General features: G+C 40.1%; 1 protein-coding gene across 3 annotated transcripts in view; it reads left to right on the top strand.

Moving 5' to 3' along the window:
- Positions 1 to 26,605, top strand: part of VWF (von Willebrand factor) — a 137,018-nt gene that overhangs the window by 82,646 nt on the left and 27,767 nt on the right. For all 3 annotated transcript variants that reach the window (XM_040063459.2, XM_040063457.2, XM_058420108.1), the window contains exons 28-37: positions 134 to 1,479; positions 2,198 to 2,317; positions 3,521 to 3,664; positions 10,888 to 11,031; positions 12,238 to 12,402; positions 14,648 to 14,691; positions 18,907 to 19,084; positions 21,919 to 22,139; positions 23,068 to 23,257; positions 23,912 to 24,253. In XM_040063459.2, the coding sequence (XP_039919393.1) occupies positions 134 to 1,479; positions 2,198 to 2,317; positions 3,521 to 3,664; positions 10,888 to 11,031; positions 12,238 to 12,402; positions 14,648 to 14,691; positions 18,907 to 19,084; positions 21,919 to 22,139; positions 23,068 to 23,257; positions 23,912 to 24,253 (2,894 nt within the window). The remainder of the gene's footprint in view (positions 1 to 133; positions 1,480 to 2,197; positions 2,318 to 3,520; positions 3,665 to 10,887; positions 11,032 to 12,237; positions 12,403 to 14,647; positions 14,692 to 18,906; positions 19,085 to 21,918; positions 22,140 to 23,067; positions 23,258 to 23,911; positions 24,254 to 26,605) is intronic.

The following is a 26,605-nucleotide window of genomic DNA, read 5'->3' as shown; positions in this document are numbered from 1 at the left end:
TTTGGTTTCACTGTGGTTTTGAGCTGTTTGGTTTCGTAGTGGCATTCTTTTATAATGTGTGGAAGACTTGTTGTTATGAGCATTGCTTTTTACAGTTAAACTTGATGTTTTTCTGATTTGATGATTTTTGTAGTCTGTGTGAAGGGAAGAACTTAACCTGTGTGGACTGTGAGCCCATGGACAACACCCTAACTCTGACAACACCTATTCCAGAGGAGGACATTGAGCTACCAGCCAGTGCATACTCATGCAGCAAGATGATGGACTTGGCCTTCCTGATCGATGGCTCCAATAAACTCTCAGAGGAGGACTTTGAACAGCTGAAGATTTTCATAATTGGTGTGATGAAAAAACTCCACATCTCCCAGAAAAAAATCCGAGTGTCAGTTTTGGTGTATAGGGCTGGCCCCACCATCTATCTTAACCTTAAAGATATCAAAACAAAATCCCAGATGAGAAGAATTGTCCAGAACATAAAATACACAGGTGATAAAGAAGCATCTGTCTATGAAGTCTTCAAATACACTGCGTTGCATGTGTTTGGAAAGGCAGAAAGGACCAATGCTGCCAAAATTGCAGTGATATTTATAGCAAGCAGGTCTCAAAAAAAAATCCGTGACATGCTTGGGTTCTTGAAGGATAGAGATATCACAGTAATGCCTGTGGGGATTGGGCCACATATCAATGTGGAGCAAGTCAAGTTCATGGCAAAGATGTTTCCAGGCAGCAGAGCCTTCCTAGTGAGCAATGTGTTGGAGCTAATGGATCACAGAGATTTCCTCATTGATGACCTGTGTGATCTCGGACCTGAAGAAAGTCTTCTGCTGCCAGCTACATCTGCTCCAACCATGTCCAGTGTCATATTTCCCCCTCTGGGACTCACAGCCCCACCACTTCCTTCAGAAAAGTCTAGTCCCAACAGGCTGGATATTGCTTTTATTGTGGAAGGATCTGACAATGTTGGGGAGGAAAACTTCAATAAGGTCAAGAAGTTCATTGAGAATGTGGTCACAGAAATGAACGTGGGACAGGAAAATATTCATGTTACAGTCATGCAGTATTCAGAGACTGTCAGTCTGGAGTATTCCTTTAGGGAAACACAATCAAAGGAAAAAATTATCGAGAAAGTGAGGAGTATACCCTACCAGGGAGGGAGGGCTACCAACACTGGCAATGCCCTTGATTATATTTCCAAACACACGTTTACATCAGTGAATGGGGGCAGGCAAGATGTTCCTCACTTGGTATATATGGTGTCATCCAGTCCTTCCACTGATGTTATCACACGACCTCCCAGGAGCATAAATGTTATTCCTATAGGCATAACCCCCAGTGCCAACATCCAAGAGCTCAGGAAGATCAGTCAGCCTAATGACCCAATTATCTTGAATAGTTACAACAGACTTATTGAAGAGGCACCTGAATTAGTGCTGCAGTCCTGCTGCTCTCGTGGGGTGAGATTTTGGACCGAAATCACAGGTAAGATTGGATGAATTTTCTGTGTGATTGCTTCTGTTGGGTCTCCTCCTTTTAACCTGTGCATCACTGAAATTTGAAAGGTTCCCTTATCTGGTTTGGTGTCTTGCTGTCATATTGCCAGGGAAAGACTATTTATCTTCTCTGGAGGCTGAGGATGCTGCCCCAGTCCAGCAGAACTGAGCCCAGCCCTGCAGTCTGTTTTCTGTAGGCTCAAAGTCCTTGTTTCCATTTGTCAGCAAACTACAGCAGCTTTCACACAGGCTGGAGAGTGCCAGAAGAAAAACATTCTCCTGTCTTTTTTATTATTCATTGCTTAGAATAATATAAAATTATACTTCATCTTTTGTGAAGAGACAGTGTTGGGTTTTTCACTTTTTTTTTAGTTTTTTTTTTTCTTTTGTTTTCTTGGGGGGAGGAGGCTATTCTGTGTTTATTGTTTATTTTTGTTTGGTTGTTAGTTTGGGGTTTTGTTGTTGTCATCTGCTGTTGGTTTTTGTTTTTGTAAAGTAGAGTTGGTAGAAAAGCAGGAATTTAAATATCCACATACCCCACTGGATATTAATCTCAAGGCTTTCATTAAGGGGGCATCTCTTATTGTTTCTTTATCCTGCTTTATTATCCCAAAATACGAGTTGACCTACCCTTTCTGCTTCTACCACATTAGCAGATGCTACTTTTGATTATTATATATAAAATAACTTCTTTCCCTCTCCCTCAGAGTTGTGCAACAAACCCATGGACATCATATTTCTTCTGGATGGAAGTTCCAATGTTGGTGCATCGGAGTTTGAGGCAATGAAAAACTTTGTGCGGGCATTTATTGAAAGTGTTGTGGTCGGTATGTATCTGCCTTTCAGCTCAAACACAGAAAGATTTTTTTATAATTTTGCTTGTAGGGGACAAACCAGCTTCTCAGTGGAGGTTTTTCAATTCTTAATTTTAAATTACTCATTCCAGTCCCTCAAAACAGTGACTGCTCAGTGACCCATATGGAGTGGCTGATGCTTTCTGGGAGCTCACTGTACTTGAAGAGTGTGTACTGATAGGAGGATACATCTCTGATTAGGCCATTCCTTATCTTTCATTAGCAGTGCAGCCCTCCTGGCAGAATGCCTTGTATCCTGCACCTACATGAAGGGATCATGTGGCACAGGGAGCAGTTTAAGGAATTGTGTGGGTTAGACCAAGTCCACCTGCATGGCAGAGGCTACACAGGATCCTATATTTTCCCAGCAGTATTTAATAAATGTGGATTAAAAAAAAAATAAAAAATCAGAATTGTATTTTTTTTGATCCAGCATTAAACCATCTCCATGGAGCAACTACTGTTATTAGTAGCGTTCATACATGTTTTACAGAGCATTGATAAAGACTTACTGTGCTCTATACATAAATACCTTCAGTAGAGGGCCATGAAGAGAAGTATAGCCAATAACTATAAACAGCATATTGCCTGGTTCAATTTTGCAAATCTGGTATTTTTAACTCTCTATATAAATGCTGTGGTATTTTTTCGTAGTTCTTACATAATGTGTAATCAGGATGTCAGAGAGGAGCATAAATTTCTCTTTATTCTCCTTCACAGGTCAGGCTCCCTGGATTCGCTTTGTTCCATGCAGATCACTCCAGTGCTGTATGAGAGAGGGAATTGGGCATGAAATGATCCAGGGAGCTTGGCCCATTTGACAAATGGGGCATCAATCTACTGCTTGTGCAAAACAAGGTGCACATTAAAAAAAGAAATGCAAGGGGTGTTCAGACAATTTTAAAATGGAAAAGGAATAAATGGGAAATTAAATTCTCCACTTAACTGTCATATTGATCTGGGCTAAAATACTTCATGCTGACTCCTGAGAGAAAAGCAACTGTTTCCAGCAGTACTTGCATACTTTTTCACCAGAGAATATTTCAGTTTTGATCTTTTCACACTGATGGCAAACCACTGTCCAGTTGTGCCTAATGTAAATCACAATGCCAACATCTTTAGATTTTTTTTAAGACATTTTCATCCACTGCCTAATGTGTTTATTTTCTGCTTCAGGCAATTCTTCAGTTCATGTGTCAGTTCTCCAGTATGCCAGGGAAAATAATCTAGAAATTTCATGGAACATGCCTCAAGAGACTGACAGGCTTGTAGAGATGGTGCAGTCCATTCAGCAAAGGGAGCAAGGTCCTACCAGACTAGGTGAGTGATTTTGTGAATATCAGTGTTTAAACAAGGGGGAAACAAAACCCCAAGGAATGCTAAATACAGGCTGGCTACAAGCACCAATTTATGTCGTTGTGGTAGCACTTTTTGTTAAGGTTCAACCTCTTGCTACAGTTCAATTTTCTCTATTGAAATGTATTCATGGGTTACATAAATTATGGTTTGTCTTTAATGTATTTTAGAAAGAAGCCTTGAAGTAATGCTCAGGATTTGCATTCATTATCTTTCAAGCAAAGCATAATTAAAAAGTAAAGACTTTGATCATTAACCTTTCAGTGCTGATTAGTTGATAAGATATTTAGGAACAGAATTGCTCATGCTGACTTCAGGAGCTGCCCTTGCCAGATGTTTGTGCTGACCCAGTGTAACTCATCTGGTTGAAAAATAGCAAAGCAAGAGTTACATTCTGTGTGGTTCACTTCCCTCATCCAAGTCACTATGCTGCTTCTACAGGGACTTGGGCTGGCACAAGACTGGGGATGGTGCCAGGGAGCAGGGAACAAGGATTGCCTAAGGCAACACCTCATCTTACTTGAAGAGTGAAATGCCATTTTCTGTTCCAGACAGACAGGTCCATTTCAATTTTCAGGTGCTAAAACATCAGAGATTTCTTACTGGGTCTGTGGAAACTTGGTGCATGCACAAATATCAGTTGCAGGGTTCAGCAAAAAATGATTTTCCTACAGCCATCTTTCACCAGATACCCTGAGAATTTTGTTCTTCTGGATTGGAACCAAATTTACTCCAGCAGCCACTTAGCATTCAGCTTCCTATAAGAGTTGAGGAATACACAGATTTTTGGGGTCTTTGGACTATAAAGAGTTATTTGTACAGAAAAGTGCGAAATAAAACCTGACTTCCATAGTTCGCAGGAGGATTAGCTCTGATTGCTTTCTCAGCCTGGAGAAATAAAAATACCAGATGGCTGATGAGACTTCTATAGGCTCATTGTGGGATAAATTGTTGCATACAAATAGATAAGTTTTGTGAAGTCTTCCATGTAACGTGTAGAGAAAGCCACACGGAACTGCAGGATAAACAGAGCAAACATGGCCTTTGGGAAATGAAATGGGAGAGGCAGCCGCATGACATCCTTGTTAGTGATTTGTTTATGTCTCATTGGAAAATGCTCAGAGACCATGATCGGGAATGTGGTATAGTGAACCAAAGTGGAACGGAGTAGAAGTAGTTCCTCCCAAATGAAGTCATGAAAATAAGTCACTGTGTTGCTGTCCTGCACCTTGTGTGCTGGCTGTGCAGGAGACAGCATTCCCCAGGAAGTGCAGGGTCACTCAGACTCTTCTGTCTGTGCTTGGGCCTCAGGAAATGCAGAGGCTGCTTGACAAGTGTCGGTGGCCCGGTCTGGACACTGCATTTTCTTAGGAAATCTTTTCTAGCCTTTGCTTGATCTGAATTTGATCATCAAAAAATATCATTGCTATCAGACCAGAGCTGTTTCTTCTTATTTGCACTGGCTGCCCTATGGTAGCAGAACAATTCAGCGAAATCTTTATTCCATCTTTGTTGATCCAAATTGTGCTATTTTGATCGAAAAAGCTCTATGTGCAGAGGGCAATTGTTGCTGCCACTGCAGAAGTCTTATTGTAGAAAGCAGTCCCTTTCCTGTATCATTTAGCCATAAGGAAACTCCAGGAGAGAGAGATTTTAGTAATAATAAATAATGAAAAACTACCGAGTATGAAAGAACAAGAAAGAGCAGCCTATACCACAGATCTTTCCCATGCTTGTGCAGTGGGGCCATTTAATATCATCAGGCAAATTTTGGCTCAAGTAACCTATCAAGAAGCAGCTCTGGGGCTATTCAGACATCATGAAATCATGTACAACTTCACACAAGAAACAACTGAAAAAAAAAAAAAGGAAGGAAACTAACTAAACACTAAAGTGATGTTTGCAAGAGAACTGAGAATCACGTAAATGTGTCTCTGTTCAGCATTTGTGGGTGTTTAGGAGAGTCACAGGGAGCAGATTGAGCATTCCCTACAGTAAATACTGCTTAGCACTTTATAAAAACATTATTTTGCTTCCTTATAGCCCTAGTAAAAGTCGCTCATTTAGGCTGACATTTTCCTGCCTCAGCCTCAAAATTTGGAGGAAGTATGTTCTATGTTCTTCAGCTGTATATAAAAGCATCTTTAGGGAAAGAAATATTCCCACCCCAAACCCCCTTCAAGAAAAAAAGAACCGTAAATTTATATTTTTCCTCCAACTTTCCATCGTTATTAACATATTTGATTAGCAGCATTCAGCTTTGCTGTCACGATTAAGAAGGTATAGATGCCTTTCTCCTAAACCTCTCCTGTGGTTTTGGAAACAAAGGTCCCCTCCATATGAATAAGGAAAAAATAGCATTTTCCTTATTCACATCTCTCCCCAAATGATGCACTCTATACCAAATTTCCAAAATCTTGCTCCTCATCACCCAAGGCCAGCAGCTGTCATGATCAGAGGGCTCTCACCCACTGACAGAGACTTTCACTTGTTCCACACAGATATTGCTAAACTGATGGTGCCAGTTCTTTTTTAGGCCAGTTTTGGGTGCCAGTAATATTTTCCCTGAGCTGTTTTAATTCACTCCCCTTCAAGGTTTTTTTGTTTGCTTTTTTTAAATAATTCATTTCTTGCAAGGTTTATGGGTTGAATGAGCACCTGGTGGAGTCTGGCTTTGTCAGAAGCCCTGGGTGGTAAGAGAAATGCAGGATTTGTGCCCTGCAGAAACAGGAAAGCAGAGGGGAGGTTTTTGGGGCCTGTTCCATTCAGTGGTGTTGGACTGACAGGTTTGTGCTGCTCATGAAAAGTTCAGCAGATGTTAATCAATGTGTGTTAATGCCAAAATAGCAATATTCATCTCTCAAAAACTGACCACTTAAAGCACTTTAATTTTTAATTAAAAACTATTAGTTTCCAATAGCTGATTTGTTTCAAAATTAAAACAATCTTCTATTTTCAGTGAAAAATCCCAATTCAGTGCCAAGTGAAGAGCCTAAATTAAGATACAAGTACCAGCTTCAGGATTATGGACCTGGTTTAGTGGAAGGTGCCCCAGCCTGTGGCAAGGGGATTGGAATGAGATGATCTTTAAGGACTCTTCCAACCCAAACTGTTCTGTGATTTTCATTTTATGGTTATCATTGTGGGGAGTTTTTCCTGGTTAGATGAGTTCTTGGTTAAATGGTTGCAGTCTGGAATACCCACCATCCAAACAATGTTGGCGGCTTCTGTATCACTTCAGGTTCTAAGGAACCGTTCCTTTTTTTGTTTCTTTTCCAGGCAGCTTTCTGGACTTGTGGGTGATTAAGATCTCTTGTGGTACTGTTTTTTGGTCAAGATTTTGCAGAAATATTAGAGAAACCACTGAGGCCGCTTAAGGCACAGATTCACAAGTTCCCAGCAGGAACATCAATCTAATTGGAATCCCCCGTCTGTTGCAGCTCCACAGAATCTCAAGGGGCTTTACATTTCATTCCTTGTTTCAGACAAAATTAAAGAAAATAATTGCAAAGGCTGCTCTTAGGAAGTTTTTGCGTTCCCTGAGGCATCCACCGAAACATTAAATGTCTGTGTTCCAGATTGGCTAATTCTGAGATGAATCTTCATTTTTATTTCTTGGATATATTTCAAATATTTCTAGGGCATCTTGTGCTCATTTAGTTAATTCCATGATGTCCATGATTGCTCCCAATCCAATATTTATGATTCAGATTAACATGCCTTTTTACACATTTTGATTCTTCCATCCAAATCATTAATGAAAATATTTAATAAGGCAGAATCTAGTGTAATTCCCTGTAGAGTCCTAGTAAGCACCTCCAACCCCATTCAACAGATTGTCTTTTGTCCTTAAAGCTTGTTTATGTCCATTTAATCGACTTGCAGTCCTTGCAGGAACCTCTACGTGAACCATTCCGAGTTACTTCAGAATTCAAGTCTAACTTTAAAATCTATCAGGTGTCAAGTCAACCAGAAAAAGATTCTTAAAAAGCCTTTTCCAGTTCTCAGAAATCCAGCATCAAATGTTCGTCATTACTTAATGATTATTCCAAACATGAGCACTGAAGGATTGGGAGAAGATGGTGTTCTATGCTTGGAATGATTGGTCTGTCTTTCCTAAAACAGCCTGTATGGTTCAATTGGGATTTTGTTTTCTCTTTTTTATCTGTTTGCATTTTTTTCACTGGAGGTGCCCAATGAGTGGCAGTTGTACCCTACTGACTGAGCTGGAAGAGTGCTGGGGGCTCCCCACCTTTGGTGGGCTGAGGGAGGGGCTAAAATGGCTGAAAACAACCGGGTCTAGAGGAGTATGTTTTTGCCCATGGCAGGGGAGCTGGAACTGGATGATCTCTAAGGTCCATTCCAACCCAGATCAGTCTGGGATTGTCTTTACGTTTCCATGCTCTGAACACTTTGTGGTCTCAACAAGGCCTTGTGCATGGTGGTGTTTAATTCAGTGTAAATACTTGTATTTCCTTTAGTGGTATGAAAATGTCAGGTTTCTGTTGTGTTGCAGTCTCACAGTGTGAAAATGTTCAAGTTCGTTGATTTTAGCAGTGAGTAGTTTTTATTGTGGCCTCTGAGGGATTTGATATTCCCCTCCATGGTGAGATGGAGAGATGAAGAGCTGAGAAGTGGCAGCTTCCAGCTTGGGATGGGGACTTTCTGAATCCCTCTAGCAGGACAAAAGTGTTCATTAGATGATGTCTTCAGACACCTGGCTCTTTTCTCTAGAGCTGGCTTCAAAATAAAGGGAGAAATCCAAAGAGTTTACTATGCTAAAAAAATTTTTCCGTGCATTAAATTGAGTAACTGCTTTTGGGGCCTTTGAAATAGTCACTGGTTCTATTACAACAGTATTTTATTTCTTTATGAGAAATTATAAAAAGATTGTTTTGGTTTTTTTTTCACTTTGCAAAGATGTATGGAGTTTCTGAACCTTTTTAAAATTAATGTGAGAAGAAAAATGGAGCTGGAGTGGCTGCTGACCACACCAACCACACAAAAGTCAAAGGGTCATTAAAGAAAACAGATACAGAAATTTCAAGTACTTTTCATAGATGAATGAAAAATCATTTGTGATTCTTACTGTGCAAAAATTTAACCTAAAATATATTTGAAAGTTAAAAACTAAAATACTTTTTTTGGTAATTATTTGTAGGACCAAAGGGAAATGAGTCAATCTTCTGGCACAGTGACCATCCTAGAGCAATCTCAGGGACTTTGAATATAGTCATAATTATTTGCTGTATTTTGTTTTATCCTTCATTATTTCTAGCTTATGTGCCATTCTATATGTAATCTTTACCTCAACAGACACAAAACCATTTGTAGAAAGGATTGTGGGACAGCTGTGTAGAACATGAGTTAATACCTGAGGTTAGTTATTTTTTGTGGTCATGAATAGTAGTTTGTGAGATGGAATCACCATCACCCAGCTAATAATGTTTTAAAATGTGTTTTGTTGCAAGTAGAAAAATATTCAAAATGATGAGGTTTTCACTGAATAACCAACTGCTGTTGCTATGTTATTGAGTCACTGAATGTTTTGGTTTGAAACAGACATTCAAGATCATCTCATGCCAACCTCCTTCGGCAGGGATGCCTTCCACTCTCCCATGTTGCTCAGAGCCCCATCCAACCTGGAACACTCCCAGGGATGGGGCAGCCACAACTTCCCAGAGCAGCCTGTGCCTCGAGATCCCTCGAGTAAAAAAATTTCTTCATCACATCAAATCTTTTAGTTTAAAACTCTTAAAACTAAAAGGGTTTAAACTAAAACTCTTTAGTTTTAGCTTAAACACCTCTTTTAGTTTAAAACTCTTCCCCTTGTCCTATCTCTACCTGCCACTATAAGCTGCTCTCATCCTTTTTTATTAGCTCCCTTTAAATACTGTAAGGCTGCATTGAAGTCTGCCTGGAGCCTTCTCCAAGCTGAACAATCCCAGCTCTCCAAGCCTTATCAATAATCAATGTGCTGAATGAGATTCCTTTGCTTGCAGCAGCTTGGGAAAAGTGGTTTTGCTTCTATCACTGAAAAGGTGTGAGTGACATGGTGCAAGAAGACATCAAGTGTACAAAATGTTGAGGAGTGCTAAGGTGTACTGTGCTGGTGAATTATCTACAGACTGACTTCCAGTGTTTTACAAATGCATTTGTTATTATAAATTGTACAGTGAATTCCTCAGACAAACCTATTTTTGCTCCACAGCTATTGCAGATTACGCAGAGGAAATACTCTTTCAAGTGTTTATTATTCACCAGTTACTGTTTGCCCCAAATGTCACATCAGTCACCCAGTTTCATTTCTACTTCCTGACCTGATAACTTCCAAGCCTAAAGGAGCTTTTAAGAAAGCTGCATATCATGACTCCCAGTGTAAATATTTGTGCAAATACATGTGTAAATGCAAGTACTAACAAAGTGCTCTCTTGCTGAGGTCATAATTATCAACAAAAATTTGCCTGAGGCTTCACAGATGTTAAATGAAGGGGCAGCATCTTTCCTTTAAAGCTAGTTTCTGATTTGGTAGCTCAAGTAGAATTTCTTTGCGAGTTTTGTGGGGTTTAGTGTGGGGTTTTTTTGTTGTTTTTATTTTAATATGGATTACACAGAGTGTAAATTTCAGAGAAGTTGCTGGTAGTGTGGAGGCAAGATGGGTTTTTCACACCCGTAGGGAAAGCCGATGAAATTAGGGAAGCACTAGATCATTTATAGGAGTGAGAACAACTCGTGTGAACAGCTCAGAATGATGCCAAGCTGTGGATCAGCTCGCCACTGGATGTCAGTGTTGCTCAGCAATTGGAATCCGAAATACAATCTCCACAATGTCTTCTATCCTTTAGGGATAGCAATACTTCTGGGAAAGGTAACAACTTAAGTGAGGAGCGTAATTTTATTATCACGGCTAAGGTAAGGGAAAAAAATTCCCATCACTGCAGAGGCTGGGATGGTCTAGGGATGGAGTTAAGGATGGTCCTCCTGTGTTTGGATGTCTTAATAAATACTGGAAGGCTTGTAATAGTTGAGATCTTTCATGTAGCTGCAATAAATCAGACATTAAGAGTGATTTAAGAATAAATATTTTTCATTACTTACTAGCATAATGCACTAATATATGATTTAGTTTTATAGTCTCCTGTGAATTTTCTATTATATCTCTTATTTCTCTCTTCATTTCTTCCTAGGAAATGCCATTGATTTTGTGGTCCAGAATGCGATGTCAGAATCCCACGGGGGCAGACCCAGTGCATCAAAGGTTGCGATCATCATCGTGTCCGGGAGCTCACAAGATGCTGTGGAGGCTGCTGCCCTTTCCGCAAGAGTGAACAGTAAACCTCGTTTCACTGTCACTATTTATAAGTAGAGTTGTTACTTTTTAAATAATGAGTCAGAACAAAAGATAGAAAATTAAGACACTGGTGTGTTCATGTAAGTTTTGGCGTTACTGTGTGTAGTGTTGTGGTAAGGAACAGACCTGAACAAAACGTGCCCTGTGAAGATGTCTTTGAGGTACTGGGAAATTCAGGACCAATCTGCAATTAAGACTGACAGCTTACCCAGGACTCAGAAATCAGTAGCACTTTGTTTTCTGAAATCCTGTGGGTGGACAGGGATAACAGAAATGTGGTCTAATACAATAAATTCAGTACTGTTGCAGTACAATGAAACGTGAAAGGTTCACTCTAATAATTACAATGATAAATAATAATAATAATATAGGTAATAATGATAATAATTAGAGGTTTTGATCAGATTCTCCATTGACCTCTACAGGAATATACTTTTGCTATACTTGTGCTGCCTGATGGTTTTTCAAGTTTTCTGGCTGTTGTTTCTGTACCTCTGCTTCCTCAGGTGTTCAGCTGAGAAAATTTGACTTTGTTTGAAGGTTGCTGTGGGAGTTATTGAATAAGGCATGGAATGTATAACAACTATCAACCATTATATTTAATTAAATGGTTTGAAAATAATCCAATTGCCATTTAACTGAAGAAAGAAAACAGCATATTGAGGTTCTTTTTTTCTTTTATTTAAGAAGGGTGAAGATGTTGTCATTAAGTCTGCAGCTGCATTTTGTTGCCCATGAATGATTTTATTACTCTTAGGACTAATAGAGCTCACCTTAGCTAAGTGTGATTCGACCAGCACCTTTTCAGCTCTTAGTTGCCTAGTTGCCTTTAGCCAGTGTTGGGGGGGGGGGGGTATGATGCAAGTAACATATGAAAATTAAGTATTGGAGAAAAACTTTTCCCAGTGTTTTTTTGTTTGTTTGTTTGTTTGTTTGTTTTTTTGTTTTTTTTTTTTTTTTGTTTTGTTGGTGTTTGTTTTGTTTTTTAAGCAAATGAAAAAAAAATAAAAGCGATGTAATCCTCATGTTGGAAAAGATCTTTAAGATCGTCGTGTCCACCCATTAACCAAGCACTGACAAGTGCCACATCCTTGAAATCCTTCCAGGGATGAACACACCACATCCGTGAGCAATGATTATTCTCCTGTGCCTTGCCTGTTTCAAACCCTTCCTTCTCTTTTCCTAGGGGTCTCCCTGTTCCCAATTGCTGTTGGGAACAGATATGATGAAGGGCAGCTGAGGACTTTGGCTGGACCATCTGCTGCCAACAGAATGATGACGCTCCAGAATTTTGAAGATTTATCCACTATGATCACACTGAACAGTGAATTTATCAGAAAAGTGTGCATGGGTAAGTCCAAAAGTCATGACCTCGTGTCTGAAGCATAACACAAAAATCAAAATGCAAAACCAGGATGATTTTTTCTCGGTATTAGATGGCAATCAGATGCTCCATTGTTAGTGTTCTGCTGACAACCCTCGCAAATGCTGACCTAGACCACCACCATCACTTAGGCGAGAAATCTAATTTGAGCCCTTTAAATATGTATCCAGCTGCTATTCCAGTTAGCCCGATTCCAGCAAGGGTTTTAGAACTGTCTAGGCCTGATCTTTACCCTCTTAATAAAAATCAGTCTTGATAAAAATCTTGATAATTGGTACTCAGGACCAGTCAATAACTGAAGGACACCAGGAAAGTTGAGGCTGTCATGGATGAATGGGGCACGCTTCAGAAATGTTGTGAGCAAGATTTAAACTTATGTGGTTTTCTGACATTGTTATCTATATGTCTACCGAAAATTCAGCCAAAATAGAAGGCAAAAAGAAAAATAATAAAGAATTTGCTTTCCCAGGGAAACAGATACTGGGGAAAAAAGTGTAAAATGTTTTAAATATGCATTCATTTATTTGTAGATGACAACACTCCTCCTCTAAGGAGCCTTGCTTCAACACCAAGCAGGATTTTACTTCTTTTACCTCCTTGGTCTGCATGTAGATATTTATCCCTCATCTTGTTGTTGTTATTCCTGTTCCACTAACATCCACACGTTCTTACCACAAGCTGCTGCTTGTGTTAGTCACTGCACAGGTTTTTGCCAGCATTACGAGGGCTTAGTTACGTTTCCACTGCAATAAATGGACCTTTTTTTGCACAGCCAAGGACCTATGAGAATGAGGAAGTTGCAGAGTGTTCACAGCCCAGCTTGGAGATATCCGATCATCCTCCGCTGGGATCACTTCTGGCATTTTAAAATCTCTCCAGAGCATCAAACAGCTGCCATTTTCTAGATTTAAACAGCTGCCATTTTCTTTCCTCTCTTTTAAAATAAGCTTTTAAAGATGCATTTCCTCTCTTCACGCTGTAAAATATGTGATTTTTCTTGCTGTAAATTACATTGATCCAAGACTTAGGATGGGGACCAGGAATTTGGAACCAGTTACTATTATCTTATTGCAATATGTGCTATAACCTGTCAGCCATAGAGGTGAAAACTTTGTATTTTTTTATGAAAGCTTTTTCAACAGCTCAAAGAGTCTTGAACTGTAGACATCTTCAACACCTAAAATCTGAGAAATGTAGCTCTCCCTTTTGCTGACGGGAAAGAGTTTTCTAGGGGGTGAATTTTTTTTTTAATTTTTGGTGGGGATTTATTTTTTGTTTGGATTTTTTTCCTGTTTTTGTTTTATATAAATTTCATACAATCTGTAAAGTATAATTCTCCCCTCTAGACTCATACAGTTGGATTTCTTGTGCAGAGGGAGTCTTGCCTTTTGTATGGAAGTGTACCAAAAATAATACCATTAAAAAAAGGTTTAGAAGAGTTCCTAAATGATTTCAAAATACATTACTTATCCTGAAAAAGAGCAGAGAGTGTATATAGGATAGCGTAGTCTAGTATTCTACAAAGAGCTTGCTAGTGAGTGTTTTAATATCCTAGAGACTTAGTTATGCCATAGTACAAAAATGAAATTGCTTCCAAAATATCGTTAGGTGGGTAGTGAGAGCACACAAACACAGAAACTACAATTCAGTGGGTACCCTGTGACTGTTTAACTGATAATATGAAAAAAATGCTCATCACAATCGTGACTAAATGTAAAGAAACTGAATTTGAGTGTTACAGCAGCTATTTGTGTAGTTATGTTGTTTTGGTCTTCCTGCATTTAATAAATGCAGGTGTGAAAATTCTCATTACCTGCTAATTCCTAGGAATGTTCTCAATGGATCACAAGATTCTGAGATAATGCTGGAGTGTGCCTCAGAGCTAAAGCCATGCTCATCCTTTAAGCACCATCTGGGCAGGGCTGTGGCTGGACAAGAAGTGTACAAAAGCTGTAGAATTGCAGCCCAGTTATCGCTCATGGAGTATTTTGGGACCTCTGTCATTGTTTATGCCTTTTGTGACTTATTCTTGTACACTTTGGACAAATGCCTGCAGTCTTCAGGTAGGAATTCACACATTCTAGCACAAAAGCCCAAACTTCTCACGGCCTAAATCAAGTTTTTATGTAAGCAATCTGTATTTTGGTGACCACCACTTAAAACACTTGATAAGGGAGGGGGATGACTCAAAAAATGTCTGCTTCTCTTTCAGACCCAGTCAGAGAATGCATAGATGAGGATGGAAACAGAAAGAAAGTAAGTGAGCCTGAAAGAAAGAAAGTAAGCCTGAGCTGGCCATCTCGCTTTTAAGTTGCAAAGTTTGTGCAAGTACATGAATATCTTCACAGTTAACATAAAACAAAGTGTGACAATATTAAGAATTGTTTTGGGAGGGGAAAACGTTGGATTTTGAACTGGTGGGATAACTTTGCACACAGAGGAGGCTTCCTCTAACATCACCTCATCTCGAGGAGTGTTGAATGTTATTGAAGTCACTGCAGAATCAAAAGTTGTGATAATGTTTGTCTTCCCTGACAACAAAAAATGCATTTCCATCTCCTGGTGAGAGGGCTTCTGGGACACCTACACATGCCCAAAATAAAGGTGCATGTGCAGGGGCAACGTCATTTTCCAGCCCCTGTCCTGCTAGAATTACGAATACCTTGTCCCTGCGACAATTTTACAGGAAGATAATTATTGTGTGATTGTTCTGTCTCCAGGGAAAATAATCTCTTTAGCAATGGAATCAAATTTCTTGGAGTTTGTTTGTGCTTATAAAAGTTCCTATTAGTCCTGAGAAAATGCTCAGAAATGTTAGCAAACTTGTCTGATCTCTCAAAAGTGATCCCACTCTAAGAAAGTGATGTTCCAGATTTTATAAATGGTTCAGGTTCTTCATCTCAGGTGAAATGCCAAGGTTTTCAGAGTATATGATACTTCATGCATTTAAAAATTTTAGCATGAGCTCGTGCCATGTTTTCTAGTAGGGACCAGTTATGAGTTCTACTCCAGGATTTATCTTGAATTTCCGGTACATAAAAATATTCCTTTGGTTTTTCCCTTGTGAAGAAATGACTGTGAGGAAGGATGTGGCTAATAAATGAATATGAATTATCTAAACACAGGAAATATTTCAAAGCCACCTTACATAGTTGGCCTCAATCAGTTGGTCAGAGCACAGAAAGGCTTTAGCTAAATAAGACACTAAGTATAATCTGATGGTTTTGAGGGTGACAGCTTAATTAAGAAAAATCCCAGGAAACAAAAACTAAACTTGAAAAACTTTATTAAGACAAAAAAAAATTAAAAAAGAATCAGTTTTTGTTTGGATTGCATGTGTCCAGGACTCTGGGTTCCTAGAAGTAGACACAGGTATGTGTAGATAAGTGCTGGGAAGGTTAAACTTGAGTTTCAGACATGTCAGGTTTCATTTTTGGGCGGTGATAAACTTAAAGCACAATTTCCGTTCTGGCTGCAATGCTTTTGCAGGGAAACAGGCTGGGCTCTAGTCCATATAAAAATGAACCACGCTTTCAAATGGCAGCCTTTAGGGGAATTTTGATTTGCCTCTTTTGTCAGCCAGGAACAATAGGTGTTAGAAGACACTGTGAGGCCACAGCCTTCTGGAGCATCCCATGGAGCCTATAGGACACCCTGAAAGTTGCTGCCTCTGTGGTGCAGCATCCTCTGCTGTGCCTCGCTGGCTCTAAGGTGCCACTGTTCTGTTCCCCTCTTCCAGCACAGCCCACAAATCCCAGGGAGGAAGAATCAAGGCTCATCCTTCCCTGATTCAGAAAACACAGGCTTTTATATCAGCTTCGTAATATTTCAGGCGTTGCTCAGAGAATTCTTGCAGGAGGCAATTTCCCAACCGGGATGTCTGTCATGCACCTGGAGATTGTGGGAACTGATCTCTTGCAGTTTGTGAGGAAATCTCAGTTCTCAGGATCAAAAATCTCAGCCTAAATCCTATCAGTGTAAGGAATATTACAAGTTGTTTCTTTTTCATGTTTTGTTTTGTTATTACCCTTACCCTGGAAGTGACTGTAGAAGGAATATTCTTGATTAAGGTCATTGTTAGTAGCAGATCAAATGTGCTAGGTCAGGCCAAAAATCCATCCAACCCTCTGTATTGTGTGGCCAAAAATAGAAGCCAGGGAAGCAATGTTAATAAATATGTATAAAAATTCCCTGAACTACCCTAGCCATAAACAATTTGTTACTCAGGGACACCCTGAGCTGCAAGTGACACCTTTTTCTATTTGATAGTGCTTGATAGTTTTGTCCTCTGTGTTTGTTCACCAGTTCTTTGAATCCTTGGAAGTTTTTAGTACTCCTCAGATCCAGTGGCGAGGGGTTGCAGGAGTGCCAAACATAGGCTGTGTAAAGAGCCTCTGGTTTCATGTTTTAATTTGCCAGTTGGCAGAATATCAGGACAATTAAGATAAATGAGGGGGGTTTTTTGTAGTTAATTTTCATTAGTCTTGTTTTGAAATTTAGAAGCAGACATAAAAGTGTGATAATAGAAGTGTAGATTTTTGTCTTATAATAGTGATATTTCCTCATGAAGTGATGTGTAGAGCAATTTGCATTTCTAGACAAACTCCATACTCCTGAGCTATTACTGTGGCTTTTCTAGTATTGTTCATCTCTTGGCTTAAAGAACAGACAAACAAACAAAGAACCTAATCTAAACTAAGAGATAACAGCCAAGGGAGCTGCTGAGGTGTGTGGGTCTCTCTCCTGCAGATGCACAGCAAGACACAGGGTGTGCACGTCCAGGTCTGTAGGTTCAAAACTCCCCCAGAGAGGAAGGCTGCAGTGTCCTGGCAGACTTATCCTTCACAGCTTAGTAACCCTCATTTTGCTTTCCTTTCTGTCCTGCTTTTGCTCCTACGGTTTCGTATCAATTGGGATTTAGGCTCTTTGTCTTCGGAGTCCCTGTGTTTTCCTATGCACTAGGATTCTTGGGGTTTTTTTATCCTTCAGTATTTTTTTTTTTAATGTCTTGTGTTTTGTTTTTCTTGTCCAGCTTAGATGTTTTCTAATAAATGTCTATTAGGGAGTGAAATAAAACCAATTAAATATGTATGGAAGCCAGACTTGCACAGCTGTTATATGTACCCTTCCAGGTGCTCCACTTTCAGTGAGTTGTAGGAGAGACAACTGTAGTTAAAAAGCATTCTATCTCTTCCTATATAAATACTTTTGCCCTCCTTAAAGCTCCTCTTGTTACTTTTTCACAGCCTCCTCTAATCTCACAAGCCTGAAGAAAGTATTAGGCAACTTCCAGTTGCCTTCTCAAAGTCCTGAAACAGATAAAAGGAGTCCAGTAAATTGACCTGTATTTAATATTTAATTTTTTGTGGCTGCCAATCTGGCAGCTCATTTAGACTTGATGGCATCCCGTAGCGCAGAGATACAGAGAAATACTTTCATCATGACAATAATAATTTGTGAATTATGTTGTTACCTTGGTATTCCATCCCTTTTTTCTTCTCCTCTGTGGGGATGATGGTTAAACAGCAAAGGACAGGGTTGGGGGGTGGCTGTGCCCAGTATCAATTCCCTTTTCTTCCCCACATTTCTGCTTGTGAATATCAAGGAATGTTACCCAGCTCACAGAAGCACCGTTTTGCTCGTACTGGTGTTTCTGGACTCACCTCTGCAGGGAGAGCTCTGGGAAGAGCTGTTTCCTACATTTGGGGATATTCCTGGGAATGTACACCTCAGGGATGAACACTTTTAAAACTCATTCAGCCTACTTATGGACTTTAGAGCTCTGCAGGATTGGGGCCAGAGAGCTTAGCTTTCTGCAGATAGGAATCTGAGACACTCCACATCTATTTTGCTGTCATTTATTAGTATGTAATCTTGGTGCCTTAAGATTCAGGCTGTCTTTTAGAAAAGAGGAATATATTTTATATTTAATTCTTTAGCTCTAGAAATCCAATATGTACATCTAATAACACTGATCTGATAAAGGAACAATTTCCCTTTGGGGAGAAAGGAGCTGTTTTAAAGTTTCAGAGTTGTTGATAAAATAACTACAATATTCCACGCTTTCCTAGTTTGCAACAAATATTAATTCCTGCTGTACTCTGGCCATCTGTGGCTTATGGAAACTAAAGGATTTGAAATTAAAGTAAAGCTGAAGGCAATTCTTTGTTGACTCTACTCTCCATGCATGTTGTAGGATGGCTAAGCTCTAACTATAGGTGGTTAGAAGAAAATATCTCCTATTGTAGACTGTTATCTTTAGCTTGGAATTTCAGCCTGCTTCTTAGTGTTTCTAATTTAAACTTTCTCATCCCATGAAGTCCTTAATACAGTGCATTCCATTATTTATTTTTTAAAGGCTAATGTGAGTACTGCTGTCAGGGTCACTTCACTCTCTGGCTGTAGTTCCATGACATCATGTTCCATGCATTTTTTGTTTCAGTTGTTGCATATCCATGTTTCCCTCCTTAGCCTGGTGATAAATGGACATTACCAGACCAGTGCCACACTGTGACCTGCTTCCCAGGAGATTACACCGTCCTGGAGAGCCACCACATCAACTGTGAGAGGATGCCAAAGCCTGTGTGTCACAGCAACCTTCCTGCTGTTAAAGTGGAGGAAACTTGTGGCTGCCGATGGATGTGCCCATGTGAGTATCTGTCCGTGTGTGCCTCTTCCTCCCCGTCAGCTGAAATGTTTGACCACAAATGTAATGCTGTGTGGAGCTTCTCACCCACTGAACACTTCAAAGGCGATCAGGGTGGGAGGATTTGCTGTTTGTTATACAGGCACTTAAGTAACTAATTTAGGAGTGCACCAGCCTAACTGATGCTGGAATGCCTAATGCTACTTGCAAGGTCAGGACCACTCTGAGCTTATTTTTTGCATTAGCAGAGTGATAGTGTTTTATCATGGAATCTCACACTCAGTTTCCAAAGCTGAGTGAGATAGGAAGGAGGATGTATGGGAGAAACCAGGAATTTATCTTGACGAGCTGTAAGCAAGTGATGGATTTTTGGTCCCTCTCAGGGCTTGAGGGTTTGGCCTGCCCTCAGTCAAGCAGGTGTAGTACAAAAACGTAATAGAAAATTCTCCCTTATCCAGATAATCTCACTCTGAGTGTCTGAACAGGATGGCTGAACACCGTGTTTGGTGCCTGGGCTGGGATCACAGGAACAGGAATTAAGTACATCCACTCACATTTACAGGGTTAGAGGGAAGCAGCCCTGAGGCTGGTAATCCATTTATTAAAACATAAGTGGGTTTAAATCTAAATTCATATGCTTACTTAGCAGTAGATACACACCTCCTCTTCACAACATATCATCTCAATTTCAAATGTCCTCTGCTAAACTGGCTGATTTAATTACAATTTCTTCCAGCCACTGCTTGAAATACCAAAGCTTGTAGCTGCTTTTTGATCCCTGAGCTCTTGGACATACGCAATTTTTTATAACCCAAGTTTTGGCATTTCCTAAAAGTATATTTGATGATCTAAACACTTTAACTTTTCTGGTTTGCTGCAAGGACTTTGAAAAAGTAGAAATATTTTAGATGGATAGTCACAAGTATTTTTTAATGTTTAAAAGATAGTCTTAGTGATACCTACCCATACGAAGTGCATCTTTATTAAATTTCTTGATCCTAAACACATAGATAGCAACATGAGGGCATTACTTTTGGCATGCAAGACCTACCTTCATACCTTCAGAAAGGATGAAATGAAAATAACTTTTCATACCATTAGCTGATTATCATGAAAAGCCCTATAGTTCACTTGAGTTAAGATGAGCTAAGAACTGTTTATCTCTTTATGAATTTAATGAGCCACAATACTTTTTTTTTTTTTTTTTTCCCCTTAAGGTGGTACAACTTGTGAGGGAAAAGTGGAAAGCTTTCATGTTATAGAAGGAGGGAACAGAAAATCCCCAATCCCTCCAAGCTGATTAAAAAATCCCACGGGTCAAGTCCTTTTAATGACTGCTCAGTGCAGCCAGGGCGATTCTGTGCCAACTGAAGCAACAGCTGTAGCAGCTGAAAAGGCTGATTCTGATGCTGTGTGAGACAAAACTTTCAGCAATCAATAAACCAGACATGAGCATAAAAGAAGTGCCGAGTGGGAGCTCAGTGTAAGGCAGCATCTTTATTGTTATGGAAGGAGGCTGGTTATGCCACTCGTGAAAATGCTGCTAAATTAACTCATGATTCACTCATTTAGAGAGCTAACAAACAATTTCCAGCCATGGCTTGACAGTGTAGGTGAGGTGACAAATGCTTCTACAAAGAGGAAGTCCTTGAAAAAGTGTTCTAGGTCATCTGAGTTCAGAGGATGGTTCAGGAGATCCATTGCAAAGGTGCTGGCTTGCTGAACTAGTTACAGATTTTATAGCAACATTATTTACAATGTGATTCATGGCTGTTGTGTGCTCTTGGACTACTTTGAAATGGATCACATTAGTGCATTTTGTGCTACAGAAACCTATGAGAAATTTGAAGGGATTCCCATCATCCTTAATTTTTTTTTTCTTTTTTTGTGCTCATGAATAAGTAGAGATTGAGAAATGTGAGTTTATTGCTAATATTGTAATTTATATATGAACTTCATAAACATTTACAGTAAAATATCTGAGGATGCTCCAGTGCTCCAAAGGGATATCTCCCTCCCTCTGGATGCTGTTTTTCCTGGGAAATTAAATTTGAAGGTCATTGAATAGGAAAAAGATTATTCTCAGCTAGAAGCAAAGTACTGAATTATTAACCATGGTAATTTTCCTCCTCACAGGTTTTGCTGACATTGATTTTATTGTCCTTATTATCCTTTAAGCAAGAGATTTGAAAACATATGAGCCAGAAGCTGCAGGTTTTGTTATGGTTCTTCTGGGATTATGATCTTCATTGTTTTCCAGATTTTGAAGACAAGGAAGTGTTTATAACCCAATGACCAGGACACTGAGCTGTCAGCTGGCCATTGGTTTATCCTGTGCATATTATTTCTCCGCAGTTTTCCTGTTTCCTGTCTGAAAAACAAAGTCCTTGGTATCAACTTGTTTGAAATAGGTGAAATGATTTTATTTGGAATCAAATGTAACACTGTACAAGATATAATGCAATGCAAAGGTTGAACAGTGTGTTACAGTCTTTCTACAAACAAGAAAGGGGTTTTCCCTGTTTTATTTTCACATAAAATCTATTACTAAATTGTTTTGAATGTGAATAAGTTTTAGGCAAAGGGGTTTTCTACAAGTTCATCCAAATCTTTTATAATATTGTTCCCAGACAAAGATATTGCGAAATATCTTTGCATCCACATGTGATGAAGTATTTACCAAAGTTTCTTTTCAATGATTTGCTGCAGCATTTTCAATTCATTACCTTTCTCTCTTTCCCAATTCATTGGTTCCCCATGCCCACAACAGTTGTGAAGAAATAGTAAAATTTAAAAGCAAATGCTTACATGGGTTTGTTGTTGTTGTTGATTTCCAGGTGTCTGTATAGGAAGTTCATCTCAACATATTGTCACTTTTGATGGGCTGAATTTCAAGCTGACTGGCAACTGCTCCTACACCTTATTTCAAGACTTGCAGCATGATGTTGAAGTCCTGCTCCATGAAGGGCCATGCAGAGCAGCACTCAGGATGAACTGCATGGACTCCATCGAAGTGAAGCATCGTGGTGTGGCAGTGCAGCTCTTCAGTGACATGACCGTAAGCAAGCATCATAAATTCAGCTGTGCATTGTCTGCTTGTGCTGTAGAGTTCAGGTTATGGGGACAAATTTGGTCCCTTGATCCAGTTTCAGCCTATTTAATATCTCTTCTCCATTTCGTGATACAATCAGTGTTCACATAATGAGACAGACAGGTTTTTCCTCTTGTTCTTCCTGTTGTGCTGGCGTGCCCATGTCAGGAGCATGGGATTTGGCAGTGTGTCCCTGACACTTCTGCCAGAAAGGCAGAATTACAGACAGGACATGCTGCACTCTGATTTCCCTCTTTTGGTGGGGGTCCTTCACGCTGTGTTTGGTCTATGGGATTGCATTCTGTTCCTCACAGAGCTGTGCCTGACTGGCCAGCTGAAGGTCTAGGGAGTTTTCTCACCTTGTGTGTAACTGGACCTCAGCATTAGAGGAAAGGACAGTTTAGTATGCATTACATCTGTTTTATAGGCAGAGAGTATTCAAACTCAACCTATTTTTCATCCTCTGGCTGCTCAGGCATACGGGAGTTGGCCATCTTGTTAAAACATTCTCTTCTGACTTATGTAACAAAATAGAGTGGACCAAAACACTTGCACCAAGTTCTGCATGGTGCTGGACAGCCTTGACTTCCACTGAGGCATTATTTGAACCTCACAGCATGAGACTGTTAGTCTGTAAACATGTGGTGCTCAAAGAGTGCACATATATGGGGAAATGTTGGAAGAGTTGTTCACGTAATTCACAGGATGAAGGTCAAGTACTTCTGCATGTTTTTAGACTCAATAGAGATCTTCAGGCAGCAAAACTGTTTATGTCCAGATTCAGTTGGATCTTCAGGTATTTGTCAAGTCAAAATTTGCTTCAACTGTAAAATTGGGTTGATTTGTAACTGCTTGCTAGAACTGATGTGACGACCTCACCTCTTTTTTTCAACAGGTGACTGTTAATGGTGAAAGGGTTCTTATCCCCTATTCCAGCAGTTTGTTTGAAATCACTGCCTATGGAGAAATAATGCATGAAATCAAGTTCTCTCTTCTTGGACATAACCTAACATTTACTCCAAGAAACAATGAATTTATTCTCAGACTTAATTCAAAGAGCTTTTCTTCGGGAAAAGGGCTTTGTGGTAAGTTTGAACGTTAGTACTTTTAACAGCTTTCTACTTGGGCTGGAACTTCTATTTATTTTATTGCTATTTGTGAATCTCCAAATCTATAAACTCTCTGGGTGAACTGGTCCCACACTTTTGGGGGGAATATTGGAAATCTGTGTAAGTTTTTTCTGCTCTCATCCCCAATGCAACAGCTCAACTGATGCCCAGTAATACTTTAGAAAGGACAGCAGAAGCAGCTTTCTGGTTTTGCTTGCTTCGAGTTAACTTTTCAAGGAGATTTGTGCCTTTTTTTGGATGAGGGTTCCATTTTAGGTTCTTACAAATTCACTTCTGTGATAAATATGACCAGTGCTTGCAGTGAAGGTGAAAAATTTGAGAAGGCAACTGCTGCCTGGGTGAGTTAATTCTACGATATCCTCAGTGGTGTAATCTATACAGAGATTGTACCTCTGTGGCATAACCTTTACCTCCTTTTGTGAGGAAATGAGAAACAAGATCCAGGGTATTTATGCCTCTATTGACAACAGCTATAAGAAATATTATGAATTCCTCGAGCCTCCCCAGCCAGCGTTGTCTGTCCCATCCCTGTTTGTTTTTTTTTTTCCTAGGTTTATTTTAGCGCTGATTATTCAGAGATTTTCCTTTTCCCTTAACTCATCCTGGCAGGGCTGTGTGACCAGAACCACGCCAATGACTTGGCGCTGCGCAATGGCTCTGTCACCGCTGACAGCAGCCTGTTTATCCAGGACTGGACAGTGACAGAGCCGGGCAAGGTCTGCGAAAGCCGGAGGGAGGACCGGTGCTCCGAGCACGTGCCCGGCCACTGCCACCTCCTGCTCTCGGACCGCTTTGAGGAGTGCCACAGGATCATCACCCCCAACATGTTCTACGAGGCCTGCATGGAGAGCAGCTGCTACGAGGAGGAGGCCTGTGAGATGATCACTTCCTACGCTCACATCTGCAGGGAGTACGGCGTCTGTGTAGACTGGAGAACACCGGAGCTTTGCCGTAAGAGTTTTGCTCTGTGCTAAAACTGATTGAGAAATTGCCCTGCTTTGGGACAGCTCAGTGTGATACTGATTTTTTGAATGTTCCAGATCAAGTTTATTGTACAAGTGGTATTGCAGATCTCGTTACTGGTTGGTCACCCACTAAGCTGAATGTTATGAAAGAAGTGTTTCTTGGTAAACTGCTAACTGGTAAAATTCCAGGCTGGAGGGAAATAAAGGTACTGTGAACAGGTACCCACAGCTATGTGACAGTACCTGGCTCTGCAGCCACTGATCCTTTGTGACATCAGGTTTGGGCTGAGAGTCTGCCAGGCTGTTTTAGCAGCAGATATCATTGCTTTGATAAAGACTTTGAACAGTCTGAGGTGGACAGAGAAACTCATACTTTGGGTTAGTGGCACTGCTTCCCAGCCTGTCACTGTCATATCTGGAACAAAATAAGGCTTTTCTTTGGAACAATTTCACAAAATCCTCCTATTTCTATCAAAGCCAAAACTTTTCAGAACGTGGTGGAAAAGACAGTGTGATTTTAAGTTTCTGCTCTAGAGAAAAATGGGGAAATAACTTCTCTGTGGTGTCATTCCTTGCCAGGACATGCCAGCTAGGCTGACTGAACCAGCTGTAATTTGCTTTGCAAATCTGGTTCTCCTTTTGCCTGGGTTTTGCTTGTGTTTTGGAGGTGAAAAATTTGTCCTCTGTAGCAGAATGTGAGTATTGCACATTACCAGAACACAACCAAAGCAAACAAGACACTCATGCTAGAGCCAAACTCACACAGCTGTTGCTTTGTATACCTTCTCTCCTAAATTCTCGGGCAAGTAGTTCTGCTTTCTCATCCTATTTTTTTCCCTTTTTTGTTCCTGTTTCTCCTGAAAGCCCTATTAAGAGGCATATTTAAAGATCATCCAAAAATGCAAGGTATCATTAAGTAAAAGTAAATACCTCTGGAGGTGGCTTATTCTCCACCTTCTCCTGTAACCTTTCTGCAGTGATGGTTGCAGACATTCAGATAGTCCCTCAGCGTGTCAGCTTTAGTCAAGTGCCTTAGATGTGGATGTGTGTAGGCATTTTCTTTCCCAGCTACCTCCTTACAGAGTCTTGATGCCCCAGTTGGTTTTCTCATCTCCTGCCTCTCTAACTGAATTGTTGCTTTGCTTTCTTTCCCTGGATACCTTTCATTTCAGAACTGGAAAACCAGCGTCTAAAAGGCATGACGCAAAAAAAGAAAAAAAAAAAGGTGTAAAAGAAATGCTTTTTTTGTGTTTTAAATTCAGACTGAAGGAATGATGGGCTAGGAAGTCAGGAATGTCAGTGTGAGTTTGGCCTCCAGTTAATGTTTGAAATATCTTTCTAGAATCACAGGTTACTGACCACAGTCTGTTTGGAGTATAGTCCTAGAAAGTAGAGGGAGAACATTTCCAGCCATTTTCCAAATCCAGTGCCTCAGCCAGACTTTGCAAATTGTAATATCCAAAGCTGGATGTCAGTAGATTACCTTAATAACTCTGTGCAGTTTTCAAATTCCTATCTGGTTACACAGCCTGTACAAGGATAGACAAAGAGTTGCTCATTTTAACACTAATTGCATAAAAGTCTTAAGTGTCCTAACAATAACACCATCGTCCTTCTTCCAGCAAATGCCTGTGCTACTGCCAACAATTTAAATTGTCAAAATTTGATTTATCCAAGCTGCATTAATGACTAAATAAACACTACAGCTTAATAATCACTTTACCACTATATGTTTAAAAACAGTAGCACAGTTCTGGATTACCTTGCTTCCCTTCTTCCAGTGAACTCAATCCCTGTCATTCTTGTAGAATTTAACTCATGGTTTTGTCATGCCATATTGGCAGGAAGGACTCTAAGTCCTTCCTGACTGCTCTCCCTGGGTGGGTGAATATACTCTCTGGAATTCAGACACATTCAGCCTGAAAAAGAGAAGGCTTCATGATGACCTCATTGTGACCTTCCAGTGCCTGAAGGAATCATACAGGAAAGATGGAGAGAGACTCTTGACAAGGGCCTGGAGTGACAGGACAAGGGGGAATGTCTTCATACTGACAGAGAGCAGGTTTAAATTGGATATTAGGAAGAAATTCTTCCCTGTGAGAACAGTGAGACCCTGGTGCAGGTTTCCCAGAGAAGCTGTGGTTGCCTCATCCCTGGCAGTGTTCCAGGCCATGTTGGATGGGGCTCTGAGCAGCCTGGGGCAGTGGAATGTGTCCCTGCCCATGGCAGGGTGTTGGAACACAAGATGGATTTTAAGGTTCTTTCCAGACCAAGCCATTTTATAGTTCTATAAAATATAACATGGAAAGGATTAATGTTAAAGACCTTTTTTTTTCTG

The sequence above is a fragment of the Hirundo rustica genome, chromosome 4, assembly GCF_015227805.2.
Source record: "Hirundo rustica isolate bHirRus1 chromosome 4, bHirRus1.pri.v3, whole genome shotgun sequence".
NCBI lineage: Eukaryota > Metazoa > Chordata > Aves > Passeriformes > Hirundinidae > Hirundo > Hirundo rustica.
The sequence above is the reverse complement of the archived record's forward strand: the minus strand, read 5'-3'. Positions and strand labels throughout refer to the sequence as shown.